A 19918-nucleotide genomic window follows, 5' to 3' on the forward strand; every position below is an offset into this window, starting at 1 on the left:
ACGTCGCTTGGACTAATATTGGTTTTCATCAATCTTTTTGGATTTGTTGGGTACAGAAATTATTATGTAAAAAAATATTCTACCCAGAAATATCTAATTTCACGGCCCCCATATAATCTTCTCCAGGGAAAGAGGGATGTGCGCGAAGGTAAATTGGTAACGGAAACTGATTAACAGCTACAAGGAAATTTGGATGAAGTCGTCCATGACCCTGCATTATGTGAGTATGCTTCTTTCTTCCTTGTTAGGTATTGACAACTATAACACTCCAACTTTTGAGACGTCATGACCAATGTTAATCGTTTAGGTGTTACTTGTCGTACAGACCTACTTGGCTCTAGACTCATATTTCATAAGCAAATATTAATATAAGCATTGACCGGTTCAACATAATTAACTTATTTAACATGAAAAAATCGTTTAGTTGCTCGCAAGGTTAATACTCAAAGCCATATCACAGATAAATACTTGGTAATAGAAAATAACATATATACATGTATACAAATATATACAGGACTTAAGCTTAGAGATACATGTCATCTATCAAAAGTCGGATACTACACCAAGTTATATATACAGATACAAAAAGAGGAAGTCAATCCCAACCCTCACACGGATTTCCTAAACCGGAACCCAACTACTACGAGGTCTTACCCCTCTAAAAAGAAATACTACAAAAGCGAGGGAAAAATAGTACTAAGATTACCAAAACAGAAGTAGAAAATCTATCATACCTAACTCTGGGGTGACCTCTGAACATCTTCAAGAAAAGTGGTCTAAAGCGTGCTTCATATGAAGACTCCGTTCCGCGCCCGGTCCTCGTAGCTCAGGATAAAACGAAACTCAAAGAACTCCTCTGCCGAACCCATCTGGGGAAGGGGAGAAATAAAGAAAAGAAGGGTGATGAGAACCTAGAGTTCTTAATAAGGTAAAAGGGAAACCTAAGGTCTTTTTCTCTAAGTTGTCGTGAAACAAAAAAAAAAAAGAACAAACACAGAAACACCGGGTACAAGCATACATACAACAAGTAAACAGTATAGACAATCAGGAAATGGCAGTGAATAATTCACGGGAAGTTCATATGCGTAAACAAGATGATGCATGCCTGTTCCTAGCGCAGGCCATGAGCTCATGCGTCGGTTGTGTACCCACAACCCGACGTTACTCGGAGCGAACCCCAAATATGGTCTCTTTACCGTGTCAGTTAGGCACAATTATCAGCATGGACAAATCCATGTCAATTAGATATCTTGGCATCACCGTAAGAGACAGGCTATCAATTAGGCAAACATTTCCGCATTAGCAATCTCAGACTATCAGTTAGGCGGGCACTTCCGTATTAGCAATTTGGCACAAGGCCCATTCCATGTTTCTCGTTTTCTTTTCTTTTCTTTATGCCTCCACATCACCATTTACTTATACACACCTCGTATCACCGTGTTATCATACATACCTCCGCATCACCATTTAATTACACAACCCTCCGCATCACCATTTAACATCAACTCTTTTAATATAAAACCTATCCTTTCCTTTTCCTTTAACTAATGACATGTATGCTGCAAAATATGGACATGATACTTTGGATTGAAATTAAAGTTTTATCGTATTTGGATTTTAATTGGATTTAGTGGCAAACTTAATGAAAATCTTCTGCTGCCCTAAGAAGATTTAGAAAAATACAGCAGGCAGCTCTATTTTTGAAAAATTTATGATAAATCCAATTCTAATCCGATACTTTCAGATTTTGGTGAGTATATACTTAACATCTCCAAGTTTTAGGTAAAAAAAATTTCAGATCCATAGCACCTCGTTTGGTTAATTAAATGTCAGTTGGAAGTGTTGCCCTGTTTCTTTAAATTTGTTCTGAATTTTCTGTGAACAGCCCAACTTCCAAGAGACATAACTAACTCTGCAAAATAGTTATGGATATGAAATTTATACTCACTTAAAATAGATTGATAGGTCTTTAAAATTCTTTTGAAATCAACTCAAAATTCCAAAAAGAAAAAGCAAAAGTTATAGCAGCTGGATGTTAGTACTGCAGAACCAGAAAACTAGAAAATTCTGCAGCAACCACTAAACTTCAAAAATTCATATCTTCCAAACCACTTGGCCAAATTCCCTGAAATTTTTATGGAGTAATCTTAACTTTTTGAAATTTGATATAAAAATGTGTTTATTTGAAAATCATGTCTAGATTGCTCCCAGTTTTTATTTTAAGTTGTTGTCTAATCTGTTTAAAAATTTCTGCAGCAAGGCTTCTTGATTTTCACTAACCAAATCCGACCCCTAAGTTCCTAACTCATACCAATCAATAATTCTCATTATTTATTACCATTTCTAGAAGAATTATGCCCTAATTTCTCCCAAGAGCATTAGATCCATAAACATTAAGAATTTATACGATTAACATAACATGATCACATCTTTACAACATTAAAAAATCTGCACTACATTCAACAATAATAATTCAGCCACTTTAACAGAATTTTTAGCAACATCAATCATGTTAACTCGTCATCATCAATCAAGATTATATCTAACAATTACCCATAACTAATTTACATTCCTAACCCTTACCTTTCTTCGAGAATTCACCAACCAAGGTCCGTTCCTTGCTACCTTAAATCAGAAAACCCTAATAAACGTAATTTAAAAAATTTTTATTAGTCCACAGGGCCAATTGGCCGAGCTACAAATAGAGCAAGAGAAGGAGTCTTACTCTTGTGATGGGATGAATTTGATTGGGTTGGTCCTCATTCAAAGAAATTGAGGTTTAACAAGGGTAGAGCCTCTAAATTAGGAAGAACAAGGCACATAATTACTTATTCTTACCTAATGAGAAAAGTTCCAAGGGAATTAGAAAAAAGAAAGGGTAGGATTTCTTCTTTGGCTTTGGGTTGCAGCTCCTTTGATGGTCTTCTTCTTTCTCCTTGATGGTGATGTACACTGCTGACGTCTTCCTCCTTCCCTTCCTTGATCAAACGCCACTTTTTCTTCCCTTTCTTCTCTTTGTGTGGTTTCCAAAGGAATTGAAAGGCGTGGCTTTGCTATATATATGTATAGAAGGTGGCAAAGGATGAGCTGGTGCGGCAAGGCTTCGTGGCTTCCTTCCCTTGCAACACCACATTACAGCATTGATTTCACAAAACAGTGACCATGGTTTCCTCTGGACACGTTCGGTTGTGAGAGAAGAAGAGAAGATGGGTTTAATCAGAGTTCCCTTGGGTTTGGTTTAATTAAGGGAAGCTTGGTTCGGCTGAACCGGAAGAAGGAAAAGAAAACCGTGACTTTGAAATGGAGAAAGGTAAAACCGGGTTAATAATTGGTAATGATTCTAGGGTAATTCCTCTACTAATTCATTACTTATGAATTAGTAAGAGGTAGTTAATTTTGAAAAAAGTAAATTAACTATACCGGTAATTATCTAATTACCAAGATTCGTCACTCAGAAGCACTAAAAACAAAAGGTTTAGCGCTACGTGTTTTAATTCTAATTTGTTATTTATGCTATATATATATAAACATATGCGCGTCAGCGAACGTTGTAAAGAATGAGGAATCACAGGCCTCATGGGGTAGAGTGGTTACAACAACTCTACCAATACAATTCAAACTGCCTATTTTGATTCAGGGCTACTTCCTGATTAAGGAACTTTCCAGCCACTGGTATCTTGTAGTGATCAGATTTAAAGAGGGAGTCATGTATCTTTTGGACTCATGCACCTGTGAGTAAGAGAGCATAAACAGGAAGGCTTTCGTCTAAAATTTGGTAAAATAGCTTTCCCTCTTAATTGTCTCATTGGCTTGGCACAATCTGATTGGTATTATTTATAATCTTTGAACCCCATTTTTGTGCAGGGAGATACAGTGTCTCGCATGATTGGCAACCCGTCATACCCAATTCAGTTTTCAGGATAACCAACGATGTTATGAACTTCAGAGTCTCACCAGTGGAGAGAGTTCCTTTTTGCCAACAACGGTAAAAGAGCAGTAACAAAATTTGTTGAATAATATTCAGCTTTCTTCTGAAACATGTGGTCATGAGTAATGTTTTTAAAAAAGAAAGTTATATTGTATTTCATCTGTTTTATTTTTCGAACATGGCTTGTGGATTTTTAGGCAACGCAACTTGAGTAATTAACAAGTTCACCGTGACAGTGACACATCAGTTGTTTTGGTTCTAAACTAGATGGTTATGGGTGATATATTTCAACACAATCTTCGTCACAAGGTAGGTCAATAACCATTACGAACACTCTCTAAAAATCCCCATCTTATGCTTCAATACTCTCTAAAAATCTTTTGTGTTTATGTTGCAGATGAATGAATACATGGTCAGGGTGCACAGGACACTTGCATTACTAGTGTCTCCATTCAATGAGGCAATGCATTGGATGCCGAAGCTGAACTAGATCTCATTCATTGCGAAGCGACAAATGGCATTTTCCAAACTTTTTATATTAGGAGTATGCATTTTCTATGCTCGAATCGGATCACTTTTTGGACTAGTAACATATGGTCGAGCACTACTACTTGCCAATTAGCAATATTTTCCTTTTCTTTATGAGCTTATTGTGTCTTAATACCAGTAATTATGTGTTTAAACTTATTATTACTATGTTGTGTGCAAGAAAAGACCTTTATGTTGTGTATTTCTATACATATCATTATTATAATGTATCCCATTTGAAACTTTTAAAAAATTATTGCATGTGAGGGGGTGTATGAAGGCAATGATGCTTGGTGCAGTACAAATAGGTCTAATTGGATAAATACATTTTATTCAGGTGTTAGGCTTATAATAATTAGTAGGCCTCCAAATTGGTTAGAAGGTTATAATAATTAGTCGGCCTCATAGTTGGTTACAAAACAGGAAAGACTGGCCTTAACATAACAAAATAGCCTCATGTTGGGACTTGCTGCAAAGATCTCAACATGGCAGGAATACTAAAAATTACTTCAAATGATTTATATTCGGATGAAAGACAAATCAAGTGTACCATAACAAAGCCAATCATGCACCAAATTTAAATTAACCAAATCCTCATGTCAAGGTCACAATAATGACACAATACCGAACCAAATAGACCCAAACTACATCAGCAAGGTACCTTCACACATGGTTATCTCATATAATAAAGGAGTTACCTAACAACAAATCATAATAATTGAACCATAATTATATTCATTCTACTGATGCCAACTATAATAAGGATCTGTTAATGGCACTTGGAAGTCCTCTTCATCTGGAGAAAAGTGTTCCTCTTGCCCCACGGGTTGAGATTGGTAATGAGGATACTCCTACATCAGATGATACGTATTTAACTTGATATCATCATAGAGACAAACTATAACAAAGGAATTAAAAAAACTAAAGAACAACCATCATCAACTTCCTCCCTAAAGTTAGGAGTGTAGTTGTTATCTTCATCGATGTCATCCACGTGGCTAGGCTGCTGCCCCTGCCAACGATTCAACTAGCAAAAAAGTCAATTGTACCCAACCCAACGAAAAATGCTACATCATCTCATGCTCTAACCAAAGTATGGTTAATTGAGCCCTTCTTTGGCCTCTTCTTGCGACACACAATAAGTGGGTCTTGAATGCACCCCTCGAGTGTGGATGATTGGCCAACAACCGCAGGTGAGAAAGGCCCAATTTTGGTATCGTGCTTTAATCGAGTGATCTTGTTGCATACCTTCTCAATGACCGTTTCAAATTGATCTTCCCTCACTGAAGTAAGCACACACATCTCCTTACATAGGTTGTTCAGCATCCAATTGCGACAAGTTACCATAGAGTCCCAACAAAACAGTCCCTTCTCAACATATTGCCTCACCTTCGACCGAGCATTCTTAGACCACCTCTCCAAAACAAGACTCGTTGGGATTTCCATGAAATCAAGATGTACAAGAAGGGACACAATGTGATCGCGTGGTATTCCAAGGGATTCCATCCTTAAACAAGAGCACTTAAAAATCGAATCCTCGGGATAGTGCGAAACATGCCAGTAGTTTTGTGAATTGCCCAACCATGAAATGGTGTATATGTTCGATGTCGAAGTTAATGTACAAGACCAGAACTTTAATGTACATGCACAGAACAGCATGGGCTGAAACAAGAGAAATATCTCCCTCGTTAGTAACTTTGTAGCAGACCTCTCCAAATCATGTAAGGACTTTGCAACACCAAGTGTCTAACCATGCTATGCATATTGGATTATGTCTCCTGAGACCTCATCTTCGATACACAGCAAAAAAATTGTCCAAAAAAGCCCCTCAAATTATGGCGGGAGTGGACAAACTTACCAAGTAATGAATGCAAACACTTGCATATTGATTTTGTCAGAGTCCCACATTTTCCTCTGGTTATAAAGGTCACAGACCCATTGATTATCCTGAAGCTGAAGCTCAGTGACCAATCTCTCCCACCTGGCTTCAAACTCTAAAACCTCATAATAAAAAATCATGCCCTTCTTAAACTCAAAAGTGAATGTTGGATTGGCCAAAGTCGATGTTGCGTTCCGAAGGAGATGCCATGAACAGAGACGATGATAAGCCATAGGAAATACTTTTTCAATGGCCTTTCTCATTGCTCCGTGCCCATCTGTGCTAACACACTAAGGAGCTTTTCCCTTTATAGCTTCCAAAAATCTTTCAAGTATCCAGGAATATGTCTCCTCACTCTCATTTGCAACAAGGACAACAGCAAAAACAATGGTTTCATTATGGTGATTTACGCCAGAAAACACAACCAGTGGGCACATGTATTTATTCTTTCGATAAGTTGCATCAAATGGTACACCATCTCCAAACACATGGTAATCTAACTGACTACAGTTATCAAACCAAAAATGGTGCACCAAACGACCCTCTTTATCTGCTAAGTAACGCACAAACATTCCAGGATTCTCCTCTGCAAATGATTCCAACCACCGAATACAAGACATTGCATCGCTCCCTATTAGCGTTCTCTGTTTATCAATCTGGTTGTACATGTCTCTCTTTAAAAATGGTACATTTTGGAACCCCCGCAGTGTGCACAAATGACGTGGTGTTTTAATCCCAATTCTCAACATCATGTTCATTTGTTCAATTGCGGTAGCATTTATCTTCCTATGCCTAGGAGCATAAATGTAAGTGTTTCGTCAAGCATCTCGTGGTTGTGAACATCATCAAAGTATGAAATAATCCATCTACCACTCTCCAAATGTACATGAACACGCATCTGTGCCAGACAACCACATCTAGTCTCAGGCTTAGGCTCCTACTTACGTTCATGGGCCTCCTTATCAGCAGCAAATTCTCTGAACCCCTGCCTAAAGCAAACAAACTGCTGTTGTGTCGCCTGTTTCTTGGAATTTTGCCTTGGCCTGGCCTTCCTTGTGGCAAACCCATTCATTTGTTCATATAAATTGTCGAAAGCAAAAGCTACATGTCGATCGGGAAAATGTAGCAATCTCATTTGATCAAAAGTTATTTCTTTAAAGTTGACTCGGCCAAAGTCAGCAATCCTGTCAATGCCTCTGTCTTTCCAATTTTCGTAAAAATCATCACCAATATTATCACCAGAATACCCCTCCTTATTCGCATCCTCACCCACCTCCGATGAAGGTTCATCACCTAGAAAAACATTTGGGTCATCGAAAACCAGTTCTTCTTTGTTCTGACACACAAATCTTTGTCGGCCATAGCCGTTGCACCATGAAAATAGGAGACTACATCTTCCTCTTCCATTCTAGCATACAACCTACAAAGAAAATATTGCATTTTAAAAAAATAAAGACATACTGTAAATATAAAATCTAGATGATGTATTATGGATCAAAACTGAAGCTGAAGCTGATTATAGTAACAACAATAAAATCTACATGATTATAGTGACAACAATTCTTCATTTCGTTGCTATATAATTTTTTGAAAAATAAATTTAACTAAGAATTGTTTGTTGCATGTAAATCCCGTAAAAAACAGGGAAATACCTCCAAGGCTATGAACTCAGCTGATGAGAGGAGGGAGTGGCTACGTCGTTGAGAAGAGAAGGCTACGATAGCGTCACTGACAAGAGGAGTGGGCATCGCGGCAAAAAGGGGCACGATGGAATACACTCATACAGAAAAGGGGTTACTCCCCTCAAACATCTTTTTTGTTCCAAATCTTTAGAAAGCAAATGCTTTCTCTTTTTTTTTTCAACCCTCGCATACCTTTACATGCAATATTCATCCGCCCATCTTAAACCATTTGAAAAGCCGACCCATTTGTCAAAAAGAATAGCTACGTCTTCTTTTATAATTTCAACTTTTTAACATATCTCTGCAACAAATAACGTTTTTCAGGTGCTCAAAATTGCACTCTCAAAAGACTTGCCACATCACCGTTAACTGGTATCAAAAAGTATGGGCTAACAGTGAGCTAGTTTGGAAGAGGCTAATGCTAAAAGTCACCTAGATTACACATGTCAACTTCTTAGGACACCAACCTTTAGTCTGAAACAACAAGTTTCTTAGTAGTGGGCCCCTGAAAAGGTCAGTGTTCAATTTTTGTGGATCCCAAACTATGTTAATCATGTTGATAACCTTAGGTTCTTAATGGCAATTTTGCACCCGTAGATATCTGCGGTGATTATCTGAGAGAACTAATGAGGACTCGCAAAATTTTTATGGAGATAAGACTCGTTCCTATGAATAAATAAGGGCAGGGAAGACGATTAAGGTATTCGCCCCACAAAAACTCGCAAAATTTTCACAAAAAAATTTATTTAAATAACTTTATATAAATGTTATTTAATTGTTTTTGTTTTTATTTTAAGTTTTATAAGGAACAAATTAATTATGTGTATAATATTTAAATTTAACAATAGGTAATTATTTAAATTTGCATGTTGAAAATTTTGTGTGTATATTAATTACATTGGATTTGTGCTTGATTGTGTTTTAGTTTAATACATTTAGTTAAATTGCATTGAATTTTATTATAATTGTGTTAATTTTTAAAAAAAATTAAAAATTAAGTATCCATGGATATCCGCAGATATCCACCTTCCTGACGAAAAAAAATAAATAGAGACCCGTGATAGAGATGGGTGGGAACGGGAGACATTTTACTAAATGAAGATGGGGAGTGAGGGAGGGGTCCTTGCTCCCATGAAGCCCCATTACCATTCCTAGGCACTACAAAAATTAATCTAAAAAATTAATTTTCAAATCTAGTAGAAATAAAAAAATGTTTAATATTATTTTGTTTTATTTCTTTTATATCATTTTAGTTTTTGGTGGTCAGGTGTTTTTTGTAATTTTTCTTTAGTTCAAAAAAGTAATAATGATATCGTCGAAGAGGGAGATTTTAGAATGCTAGATCTAAGAGATAAATAGTGCATCTAGTACGGAGTTGTTGTTTAGCCATTCATATTGGAAGATTTTTCCAGCGTGATAGACAATTCTTTTTCGCACAATGAATGAGAACGTTGTGGCCGCTAGTAGCGGAGATAATGGCATACTGTAGATCTGTCCATTAGGCTATGATTGTTTATAAGGACAGGACACTGAGACAGAGACACATAGACACAAAATCGTGGACAGATGAGACATGGACAAAGACATTGTGTCCAAAAACACTGAATTAGTGTATTTTGTATCCATCCTGACAGGAAAGATACAAAGACACTAACAAGGGACACAACTTATTTTTTATTTTTTCTTTCATTATTCTTTTTAATTTTTTATAATTTTTTTATTATTATATTTTTCTTTTCAAATTTTTTGAATGAAAAAGAGAATAAATTAGATTTTCATAATTTGTTCTACTTTATCACCAAATAGAATACAAGAACACTAAATTCTATGTCTCTGTCTTTTATGTATTATTCTTAGTGTCTTATCATGTCCTATTCTCAGAAACAAACACAACCTTATAAATGGATTATTTTTGCCAAGGCCCGAATTGTTCTTTGAAAATATATGTACCCCAAACAAACAACGTCGTCAAACGGACACACATGTAACCTTAATCGAGAAATTATAATCTACTAATATGTCCCTTAATTCAATTTTGGGAATACTAAGCAATGTGACACACCTCTACAACACTGACAATAATCCGTAGTTGCGCCTTGCAGCTCCGTCACATTATTCCCTGTCTTGCAGCATAATGTTTAGGAGACTAACACGTATAATCTACACATGTAGATAGAGTTCTCCATCTATATAGTAACATTCGCCTTTATAAAATCGATGGATTGGTTAATAATTTTCAGTTGTTCTTATGTACCATCAATTCTTACCTTAATTGATTTTGACAATATTATTTGTGATATTTCATTAATCATTATAGACTATGATGTATAGACACTGACATGGATACAGACTACGATACAACACGAACTACGCGAATACACAAATTTGAATTTCTTATAAGACACGGGAACATGGTATAAATATAAAATATAAAGTATATATTAGATAAATTATAATGATATTTTGTTATTTTATTGATATTAAAATATAAATTAACTTTTTTAATTATTTTAAAATTTTTAATTACATAAAGTATTTAAAAATATTTTTTGTTTTAATAATTAATATATACTATTTCTAAACTTATTTCAAGAATACATGTTAAGAATAAGATTGGACACACTAACACGTGATAGTATTTAAGTATATCTAAAAAAGAATTTTTTATTTTTCATTAAGACACAGTTAGACACAAAAGATACGCATGTCGATGAATATCGTGTCTAAAATATATTCGACACGCAAACACGACAAATAAAAAAAATGTCCATGTTTTATAGATTATAGCCCATCACAGAATTTTCTAATTTTGGTTTACGAGGAAAACAGGAAAAAAAAAATTGCTCAGACTCAAACCTTATTGTTAACATAAATGAAGTTAATTAATTGACAAATGAATTTGAGTTCCTATTAAGTATTTAGTGTGGGAAAAAATCCAAACAGGATTTAATGTTACTAGAGGTATTAGTGTATTGCAATTTTTGACAGCAAAAATATGCAAACTATATTAAAATTAGCTTGTTTCGGATAGGCAAATGTCGCTACACTATATCTTTCTTTTTGGCCCAAAATATTAAAGCCAATTCTTGAAAATAGATTATATAGAAATTACATGTATAAATTTGAGTTGGTTAAAACTCCTACATAATATCTGTCTATTATAAGGGACAAACACTGTCGAACGCAGTATTAGCAGCATGATTCCGGTATATGGGTCAGTCACCTTTATAACCTAATCATTGTTAATGACCATTATATAAATTAACTAGTAGAGTGAATAGTTTTTATTTTTTGTTGGGCTTCTTCTCATTTTTATCCTTTTTTTACGACCAAGATGGGTTAATGAGCTCAAAAATTTATTTTTTGTAAAAAAAATTTGATGTAAAAATGTTCTGTTTCATATGGTATTTTCTGTTACAAGTCTTACAACTACTACCACTACTAATAATATTCGGAACAATAATAATACTTATTACTAATAGTTATAATATTAATATTAATCATAAATATTACTACATTGATAATAATAATTTTAACAACAACAACAATAATTAAAAGATAAATAATGTTATTTATATTATTTACATGATGATTTAGTACTTTTTTTTACGATAATAATTAATCCTAAAAAAATAAATTATCGCACATTTAGTGATTAAAATTTATAGACTAATTTAGTATTAAAATTTGTTTAAGATTAAGTTATTCGATTAATTATATTTTTAAAATTAAATTAAGATAAAAAATAAAAAAATATGTATAAATAGTATAAAAAAATAACAGTGAAACTCTTATTATTCTATTAAGTTGTATTATTAACATTAATATTGTTAATAATTGTATAATTTTTATTACTAATAAAATTATGACTAATAGTATTAGTGTTGTTATCATGACTAGTAGTCATAATATTATTAGTAATAAAAAGTTATACAATTATTAATAATATTGTTAAGTTTATTGAACCAAACGATGATTAAGATGATGACTAAATATTATTGAGTTAAATTATTTGTATATGTCTTGTTTAGTGTGCAGAAATTAAAAGTAATCACATTGGCCCAAGAAGAATAAAATATTAGCTCACATACACATACATTCTGGCCCAATATAGATTCAGCAAAGCAATCACGTTTGACCCAAAAGTTGAGTTGCTGAACCTTAAGAAAGAAAGAAAGAAATGGGCCTAAATACATACACAATCAAGGCTTAATGTTCATTTGCCTCCACCTCAAATCCTTCTCATCTGAAACAAAAGCGGATCCTTAACAAAATAAAAGAATGAAAGTACATTGGCCCAAATAAAGATCCAAGCACTATTCGGTGATACATAACCAAAATTCACTCTCCTAGAACTTGAACTTCAACTCATTTGAATTCATTTACACATCCACCGAACCATCAAACTCTCTCTTCTCTCTTATTTTCTTCCTTATCATATCACCGTCTGAACTAAGAAAGAAAAAAGAGGAAAGATCTGAAGTTATGGCAAAAAGAAGAATGAAAAGCTAGCTTCCATTTTCAAGCAAGAAGGAAAAGTAAAATGACTACAACAAAGGAGAGATCTCAGCGCAACAGAAGATCACAAAAAGGTGATTTCTCCATTTGTACTTCAACGAGAAACTGTGAAGAAATCTTCTGAGCTACAAGTACCATTCAAGCAACTATGAAGACAGTGAAATCAAAAGTGCTCAGTAGCTCATCAGTTAAGAATCAAACTTGGAGCCACAACAAAGATACACGGCCTATGTTCAAGAAGTTTGAAGAAAAAGGATGAAAGAGAATGGTATGGCTGCATGTCACGGCTTCAGCTTTCTCTCTCTCCTCTGACCACGCCGCTGTTGGTTCTGATTATTGGAGAAGAAGATAACCCAAGTGTTAAAGATGATTCAAACCTTGAAAGCTTCACTCCTCTATAATAGGGGTGAACGGCCAAAAAATGAGCAAGAGAGAAAGAACACTTGTTTCAGTTTCCATAGCTCCCTGAGCTGTTCTTGTTCTTCTCCTTCATATTTTTTATTTTATATTTTTTTCTCAATTTAGTCTGTCTGAGTTTCATTGGTAAAAGAAAAATATGGTGAGGTTTCTAAGAAAAAGCCAATGAGTGGAAAAAGGCAGAGAGCTAGACTTGGAAAAAAAAAGCTTAAGTTATTTTAGAAATCTTTTGTTAGTATTTTTATTTTGTGTCATGATCTTGAGGGAATTTCCTTACAAGTTCGGTTAGCACTTTGCTGTTGAAAGATAGGGTGAGTTCTAGTCAAGTTCAAATTGGGGTTAGAATCTGGACTTGTTCTAGATAGGATTGTGTAGATCCTAGGGAGAATTGGTGATTGTAATCTGTTGAAAAAGATAGTGAAATTCCATCATTGTTGTGATGGAGACTGGATGTAGGCTACATTACACTAAGTAGCCGAACCAGGATATATCGGTGTGTCTCTCTCTACTCTATTATCAGTTTCTGGCTCTGCTATGTTTGGAAGACAAAAGTAAATCATCTTCTGATAACTCTACTAAGCCTCATGCTCAATACAACACTCCCTGCAAGAAACTTGTTCTGTCTCGTTCTGTATCAGGAGACAAAACCAAAATATCTCCTGTATTCTCTCAACAGAAAGCAAGGTTTAAAGAAAAGAAAAAGGAGGCAAAGATTTAATCCCCTTCTCTTAGTCACTTATTACCATTAATTGGTATCAGAGCTTGGTCTTAAAGAGATCAAGCTTTGCAGCTTGGAGAAAAGATCCTGATGGCAAGCAACAATAGTTTTAACGTGGTGGTATACACTCTAACTGAAGGACAATCAAACAATAGACCTCCATTCTTCAGTGGAAAAAACTACAACTATTGAAAAAAAAGAATAAAGATCTTTGTTTAATCAATGGATTACAACATATGAAAAATCATCATGAACGGTTCTCAAGTCCCAACCAAAACCGGTGCTGATGGCGTTGTCATTCCCAAGATTGAAGTCGAATGGAACGATGAAGAAAAAAAAAAGATAGAGCTCAATGCCAAAGCTGTCAACATGCTAAACTGTGCAATCAGCTTCGAGGAATACTGAAAGGTATCAAAGTGCAAAATAGCAAAGGAGATTTGGGATAAACTCCAAGTCACACATGAAGGCACTATTCAAGTGAAGCAAACCAGAATTGACATGCTATGTAAAGAATACGAGATGTTCTCTATGAAGGAAGGAGAATCTATTGACGATATGTTCAAAATATTTTCCATCATCATCAACGGCTTAGATGCTATGGAAATTACACATTCTGAACCAGTGCTAGTGAAAAAAGTTCTAAGACGTCTAACAAAAGAGTGAGAAATTAAAGCTACAGTCATATATGAGAGTAGTAATATTAGTAAAATGACTTACGATGAACTGAGAGAAAAATTACTTGCTTATGAAATCACTCACTTGAAAAATGATACAAAAAAGAAAGGTGTGGCTCTCAAATCATGTACTGAGTCTCTGGGCGATGAATCCAGTAATGATTTATCAGATGATGAGTTTGTATTTTTTGCTAGGAAACTCAAGAGAATGATGAAATTGAGAGGAAGAAGTAAGGGAAGCAGTTCAAGATGATCAAAGAAGGACCTAAGCAAGGTCATCTGCCACAACTGTAAAAAGCAGGACACTACAAATATGACTGTCCAAAATTTAAGAAAAAGGACAAAAATCGAAAAGACAAGAAGGGGCTTATGGAATTTTGGGAAGATCTGGAAAATGATTCAGATGAAGATGAGGATTCAGACAACAGCTCTCAAGCTTACCTTATGGTTGACAACAGCAAACCTGATGAGGTAATTTTTATTGAACCCTCTAATGAAGACCTTCATCTCATGATTGATCATGTCATTGAAAAATTAAGATATTTCTAAACCAGTGTCATGAACTTGAATCTGAAAATGACATCTAAAAAGCTGAAAATACATTTTTCAAAGAAAAATTAAGAGACGCTAACCACTGTTGATATTGTTGAAGAAAACAAGCGGCTCAAGGCTGAAATTAAAGATTGTGAGAAACAACATTCAGTGATTGCATATTTAAACTATTTTGAAGAAAATAATAGGTTTTATAAAGAGGTTAAAAGTCTAAAATAGGATCTAGCCAAGTTTGCTCAAAGTTTTGAAAATTTAAATAAATTGTTGGCTAATCAAAGACCTCTTTATGAAAAAGTAGGTTTAGGTTATCTTAAAAAATCAGAAACTATTTTTAAAAGTTCAGAATTTGAAGATGTGGCTTCCACTTCTAAAGACACAAGATTTCAAAATCCAAATCTTCTTAAAAAACAGCAACAAAAAAATTCTGTCATTTATACAATCGGAATAGACATTTTCTTATTTAATGATTCATTATTGAAAGACAAGTAGGTGATAAAGTTTACAAAATAGTTGGCAACTATAGTGGTCTTGACCAAAGAAGATGATTTAATATTAAAGGATCCAAAATGATTTGGATACCTAAAGTCACTTAAGAGTCTTGTGCTGTTTTGCCTAGCATCCAAGAAGAAGGATAACATGTGATACTTGGATAGTGGATATATTAGGCACATGACCGGAAAGTCTACATTCTTCATCAAACTCGACAAATATGATGGAGGCTTTGTAACTTTTGGTGACAATGATAAAGGTAAAATTGTGGCCATTATAAAAGTTGATGAGAATTTTTCTTCTTTCGTTAATGATGTGTTTTTAGTTGATGGACTAAAACATAATCTACTAAACATTAGCCAATTGTGTGATATAAGATATTTGGTTATCTTTAAGAAATTCGAATGCTTGGTTGTATGTGAAAAATTCGATGAAATTTTGTTTGAAGCTAAAAGGTATAACAATGTGTATGGATTCACTCTAGAAGAACTAAAAAAACAAAATGTAGCATGTTTCACCTTTATGGAATCTGAAAAATGGCTATAGTATAAGAAATTAGGACATGCAAGCATGTTCCAAATTTCTAAACTTGTAAAAAAAAACTTTGTTAGAGGCCTTCCTAATATAAAATTTGACAAAGACATCACTTGTGATGCTTGTCAATTGGGTAAACAAACTAAATCTTCTTTTAAGCCCAATGATAAAATCTCTACCAAAAAGCCATTGAAAATGCTACACATTAATTTTTTTTGTCCTACTAAAACTCAATGTTTAGGAAAAAAATATTATGGTTTAATAGTGGTTGATGACTATATTAAATTCTGATAGATTCTTTTCTTAACTCACAAAAATGATGTTTTTATTGTATTTTCGATTCTTTATAAAAGGATTAAAAAAATAATTTAATAAATTATCAAAGGTATATATTCATTGTTGAGAATGTAAATAAAATTATGATACTTACTCTATGGGTGTTATATGTTTACTTGAAGGAATAATACTTTTAATATATTTTTTTAAAATTATTTGTCATTCACTTCGAAGAATGATGACTTACATATATGATTAATTATCATTCACTTCGAAAAATGATATTAATATTAAATAAAATATCATATATAAAAAGATAAATAAATAAATAAACTAAATAACAAAAAATAGCGTAATAACAAATAAGAGAAAAAATAGGAAGGGAAGAGAAGCAACAAAGTAACAAACTAAGAAAACCCTAGCAGAGAAAGAGTACGTACTCCGTACTCAGAGAGAATGAGAGAAGGAGAGAGCGGGAACGAGTGTTTGAGGGCGAAACACAGTGAGCATGGCGGCCATGCCGTCGGAAGAGATAAGGGGGAGAGTGTGGGTGGGGGTGCATCCGGTGTCAAGGAGGGTTTTTCACGAGGGGGTTTTTCAAATCCTACAAAGATCTCCTTTAGAGATAAAGTTATTGGTCCAGAGAAATCGAAGGCGTTTGCACTTGCAGGATCTCTATCTGGGGATAGTATAGCCACGGTGGTGGGCAAGCAGGGCGATTCCCAACCTCCATGTGTAAACTTCACTGAAGAAGCCAAGCTTTGTTTGGCAGAGCCTTATCGAGAAGCTTTAGTGATTAAGGTTCTTGATAAAAATTATAGTTACACAGCTCTTTCACACAAGCTTCGGATGGTTTGGCGCATCAAAGATGGCTTTGATCTGCTTGATGTGGGGTTTGGGTACTTCATGGTAAAATTCGATGCATGTGAAGATCGTGAGAAGGTCATGCTTGGTGGTCCGTGGTTGATTGAGGGGCACTATGTTGCTGTAAAACCGTGGGATATAGATTTTCGGTCATGTGAGCAATCCTTCGGGTCTACGCTTGTATGGGTTCGGATTTCGGGGCTCCCAATCTGGTGCTATCAGGAACAGGCCATGATGCGTATTGCTTTTGCAATAGGAGTTCCCATCAAAGTGGACTTAGCCACTAAATTGGCTGAGAGAGGACGATATGCCCGAGTATGTGTTCAAATAAATTTAGGACTGCCAGTGATCAAGCATATCATTGTGGAAGGCGTAACTCATGTAGTGGAGTATGAAAGTTTAAATTTAATTTGTAACTCTTGTGCACGTTATGGTCACGATATGGCACAGTGCTTGGGTAGAGACTCTAGGGAAGGAAAGAGTGTTGATTCCGATGCCACCAAGCCACGGGACGGTACAAAGGCAGTGCCACATCCTGAGACCAAAAGTCATAATTTAAATGAAGTAGAACCTAATGTGGTAGGTGGCGTTACTGGCGAGAATCCTGCATCGAATTTGCAAGAAGATTTGGAGGCTAATAATTTGGAAAGAAATAATGTTGAGGAGGCTTGCATGCATGATGAACCAGGCTGGGAGCAAGTTGTGAGGAAAGGTAAAACCAAGCTGGGTCAGAAGCAATCTAACAAGGTCCAAAGAGGCATTCAATCCAGAATCGATTCGGGTAGAGTAATCAGGCCCACCATTCACTTCTCTCACACGAATGGATCAAGCTCCTATCGTGCTAGGGTCGGGTCACGAGTCAAGGTCGGACACAGCGCTTCTCGTGTTGGTGAGACGTCGATCTCCTCAACCCGACACACCCCAGTGCCTTGCGGGTCCTCTCTCCGGAAACGACCAAGGCCGGGGTCCCTACAGAGCTCGCCAGTTGAGAAGAATGGAGGCACGGTGATGGAAGCATCGTCATGTCTTCCTGCAACCGTGAAGGAGGGTGTTACCGTGGCGGTTCCATTGGAGAAGGAAGGCGCATTGCCGGCTGTTACTGCGTCGGTAGGCGGGATTAAGGAGATATTCCAGGGAGATCCGGCAAACCTGAAGGTCACGGGAGTCACTTCCGCTGGGCAAGCCTCGGTTTGAGGTTGGTGAAGCACTTTGATTTCCTTGTTTTATATTTTTATATTTTATATTATGGATAGTTTAAATATAATAGCTTGGAATATTAGGGGTGCTTCTAATAAGTTAGCCCGGGTGAATTGTAAAGAGCTGGTTAGGAAATTTAAACCTGTAATTTTTATTGTGGTTGAAACTCACTGTCCTTTTCAACACTTGAAAATGTTCTGGGAAAGACTTGGTTATCACCCTATTGGTATAGTGGAGGCGTCAGGACACAAGGGGGTATTTGGTTCCTTTCTGCAATACAGGGTGTTCACTGCAAATGGGTTGATGCTTTCGATCAGTGTGTTACAGTTGAGGTTCAGGTAAATAATGTGATTTGGAGGTGCAGTGGTATCTATGGTAGTCCTCAATTTAATACCAGAGTTTTGCTATGGGATTATCTTGTTACTCAATCTTCGTCTTTCTGCGGGCCATGGATTGTTCTTGGTGATTTTAATGAAGTACTATTCTCTCATGAATCTAAGGGTTGCCTCTTCTCGAGTCATCATGCAGATCGGCTTGCTGCCTCTCTAGGGGATAGTAATCTGTTTGACTTGAAGACTATTGGAAGACAATTTTCTTGGTACAGAAGGGTTAAAAATGGTGTTGAGGTGGCGAAAAAACTTGACCGGGTTTGTATCAATAGTGGCTGGCTATCTCTATTTCCAGAGGCTTACGCAGAAATTTTAAATAGGCTTCAATCTGATCATTGTCCTATCCTAGTACGCTGTACAGGTCGTCCCCAACCGAAAAAGAATAGACCTTTTCGGTTTATCGCAGCTTGGGCAACTCATCCGGGGTACAGAAATATTGTGAACCAGTCATGGCAGGCTGGCTACAGAGAGATGCACGGCAAGCTTTCAGAAGTGCAGAAGAACTCTTTGGAGTTTAATTCTAAAGTGTTCGGCAATATTTTCGTTAGGAAATGCAAATTGGAGAGACAGATTAATTTCCTTCAGAAGCGACTTGAAGTAATGGAAGATTTGTCTATGCGGCAAAAAGAAAAATAGCTGATTGAGGAATTTAATAACACGCTTGTGCAGGAGGAACTTCTATGGTTTCAAAAATCCAGAGAGCAGTGGGTAAAATTTGGGGATAGAAATACCAAGTTCTTTCATGTCCAGACTCTTGTGCGGAGAAAGCATAATAAGATTCATGGTCTCTTTCTTCAAGATGGGGTGTGGGAAACGGACCCGGATGTCCTTAGAAGGGAAGCTGAATCCTTCTATAAACGCCTATTCTGCCAGTCGGAGGATGTAGACTTAGGTTGTCTTGGTGATGTGCCACTGCCTTCCCTGAATGATGAAGCCTGTTGTAGCCTCACAGCACCAGTTACTCTGGAAGAAGTTAAGTCGGCTGTTTTCAGTATGCATTCTTTTAAGGCGCCGGGCCCTGATGGGTTTCAGGCTTTCTTCTTTAAAGAATACTGGAAGATTGTTGGTTTTGATGTTTGGACTATGGTTCGTCATGCGTTCTCTGGTTTGGATATGGATCCAAGGATGATGGAAATTCTTGTGGTTCTTATTCCGAAGGTAGAAAACCCGGTTTCCATGAAGGATTTCCGACCAATTAGTCTCTGTAATGTGGTTTACAAAGTTATAACGAAGGTCCTGGTCAATAGACTTCGTCCCCATCTCAAAGAGATTA

The 19918-nt window shown here is 35.9% G+C and overlaps 1 protein-coding gene across 1 annotated transcript; it reads left to right on the forward strand.

Annotated features, from left to right (window-relative positions):
• Positions 1 to 16651: 16651 nt before the first annotated feature.
• On the forward strand, positions 16652 to 19281 carry LOC112730264 (uncharacterized). The gene is made up of 3 exons (XM_025780357.1): positions 16652 to 18247; positions 18538 to 18594; positions 18757 to 19281. The coding sequence occupies exons 1-3, from the start codon at positions 16652 to 16654 to the stop codon at positions 19279 to 19281; spliced, it is 2178 nt and encodes a 725-aa protein (XP_025636142.1).
• The last annotated feature ends 637 nt before the right edge of the window (positions 19282 to 19918 follow it).

Source organism: Arachis hypogaea, chromosome 12, assembly GCF_003086295.3.
Source record: "Arachis hypogaea cultivar Tifrunner chromosome 12, arahy.Tifrunner.gnm2.J5K5, whole genome shotgun sequence".
Taxonomy (NCBI): Eukaryota; Viridiplantae; Streptophyta; class Magnoliopsida; order Fabales; family Fabaceae; genus Arachis; species Arachis hypogaea.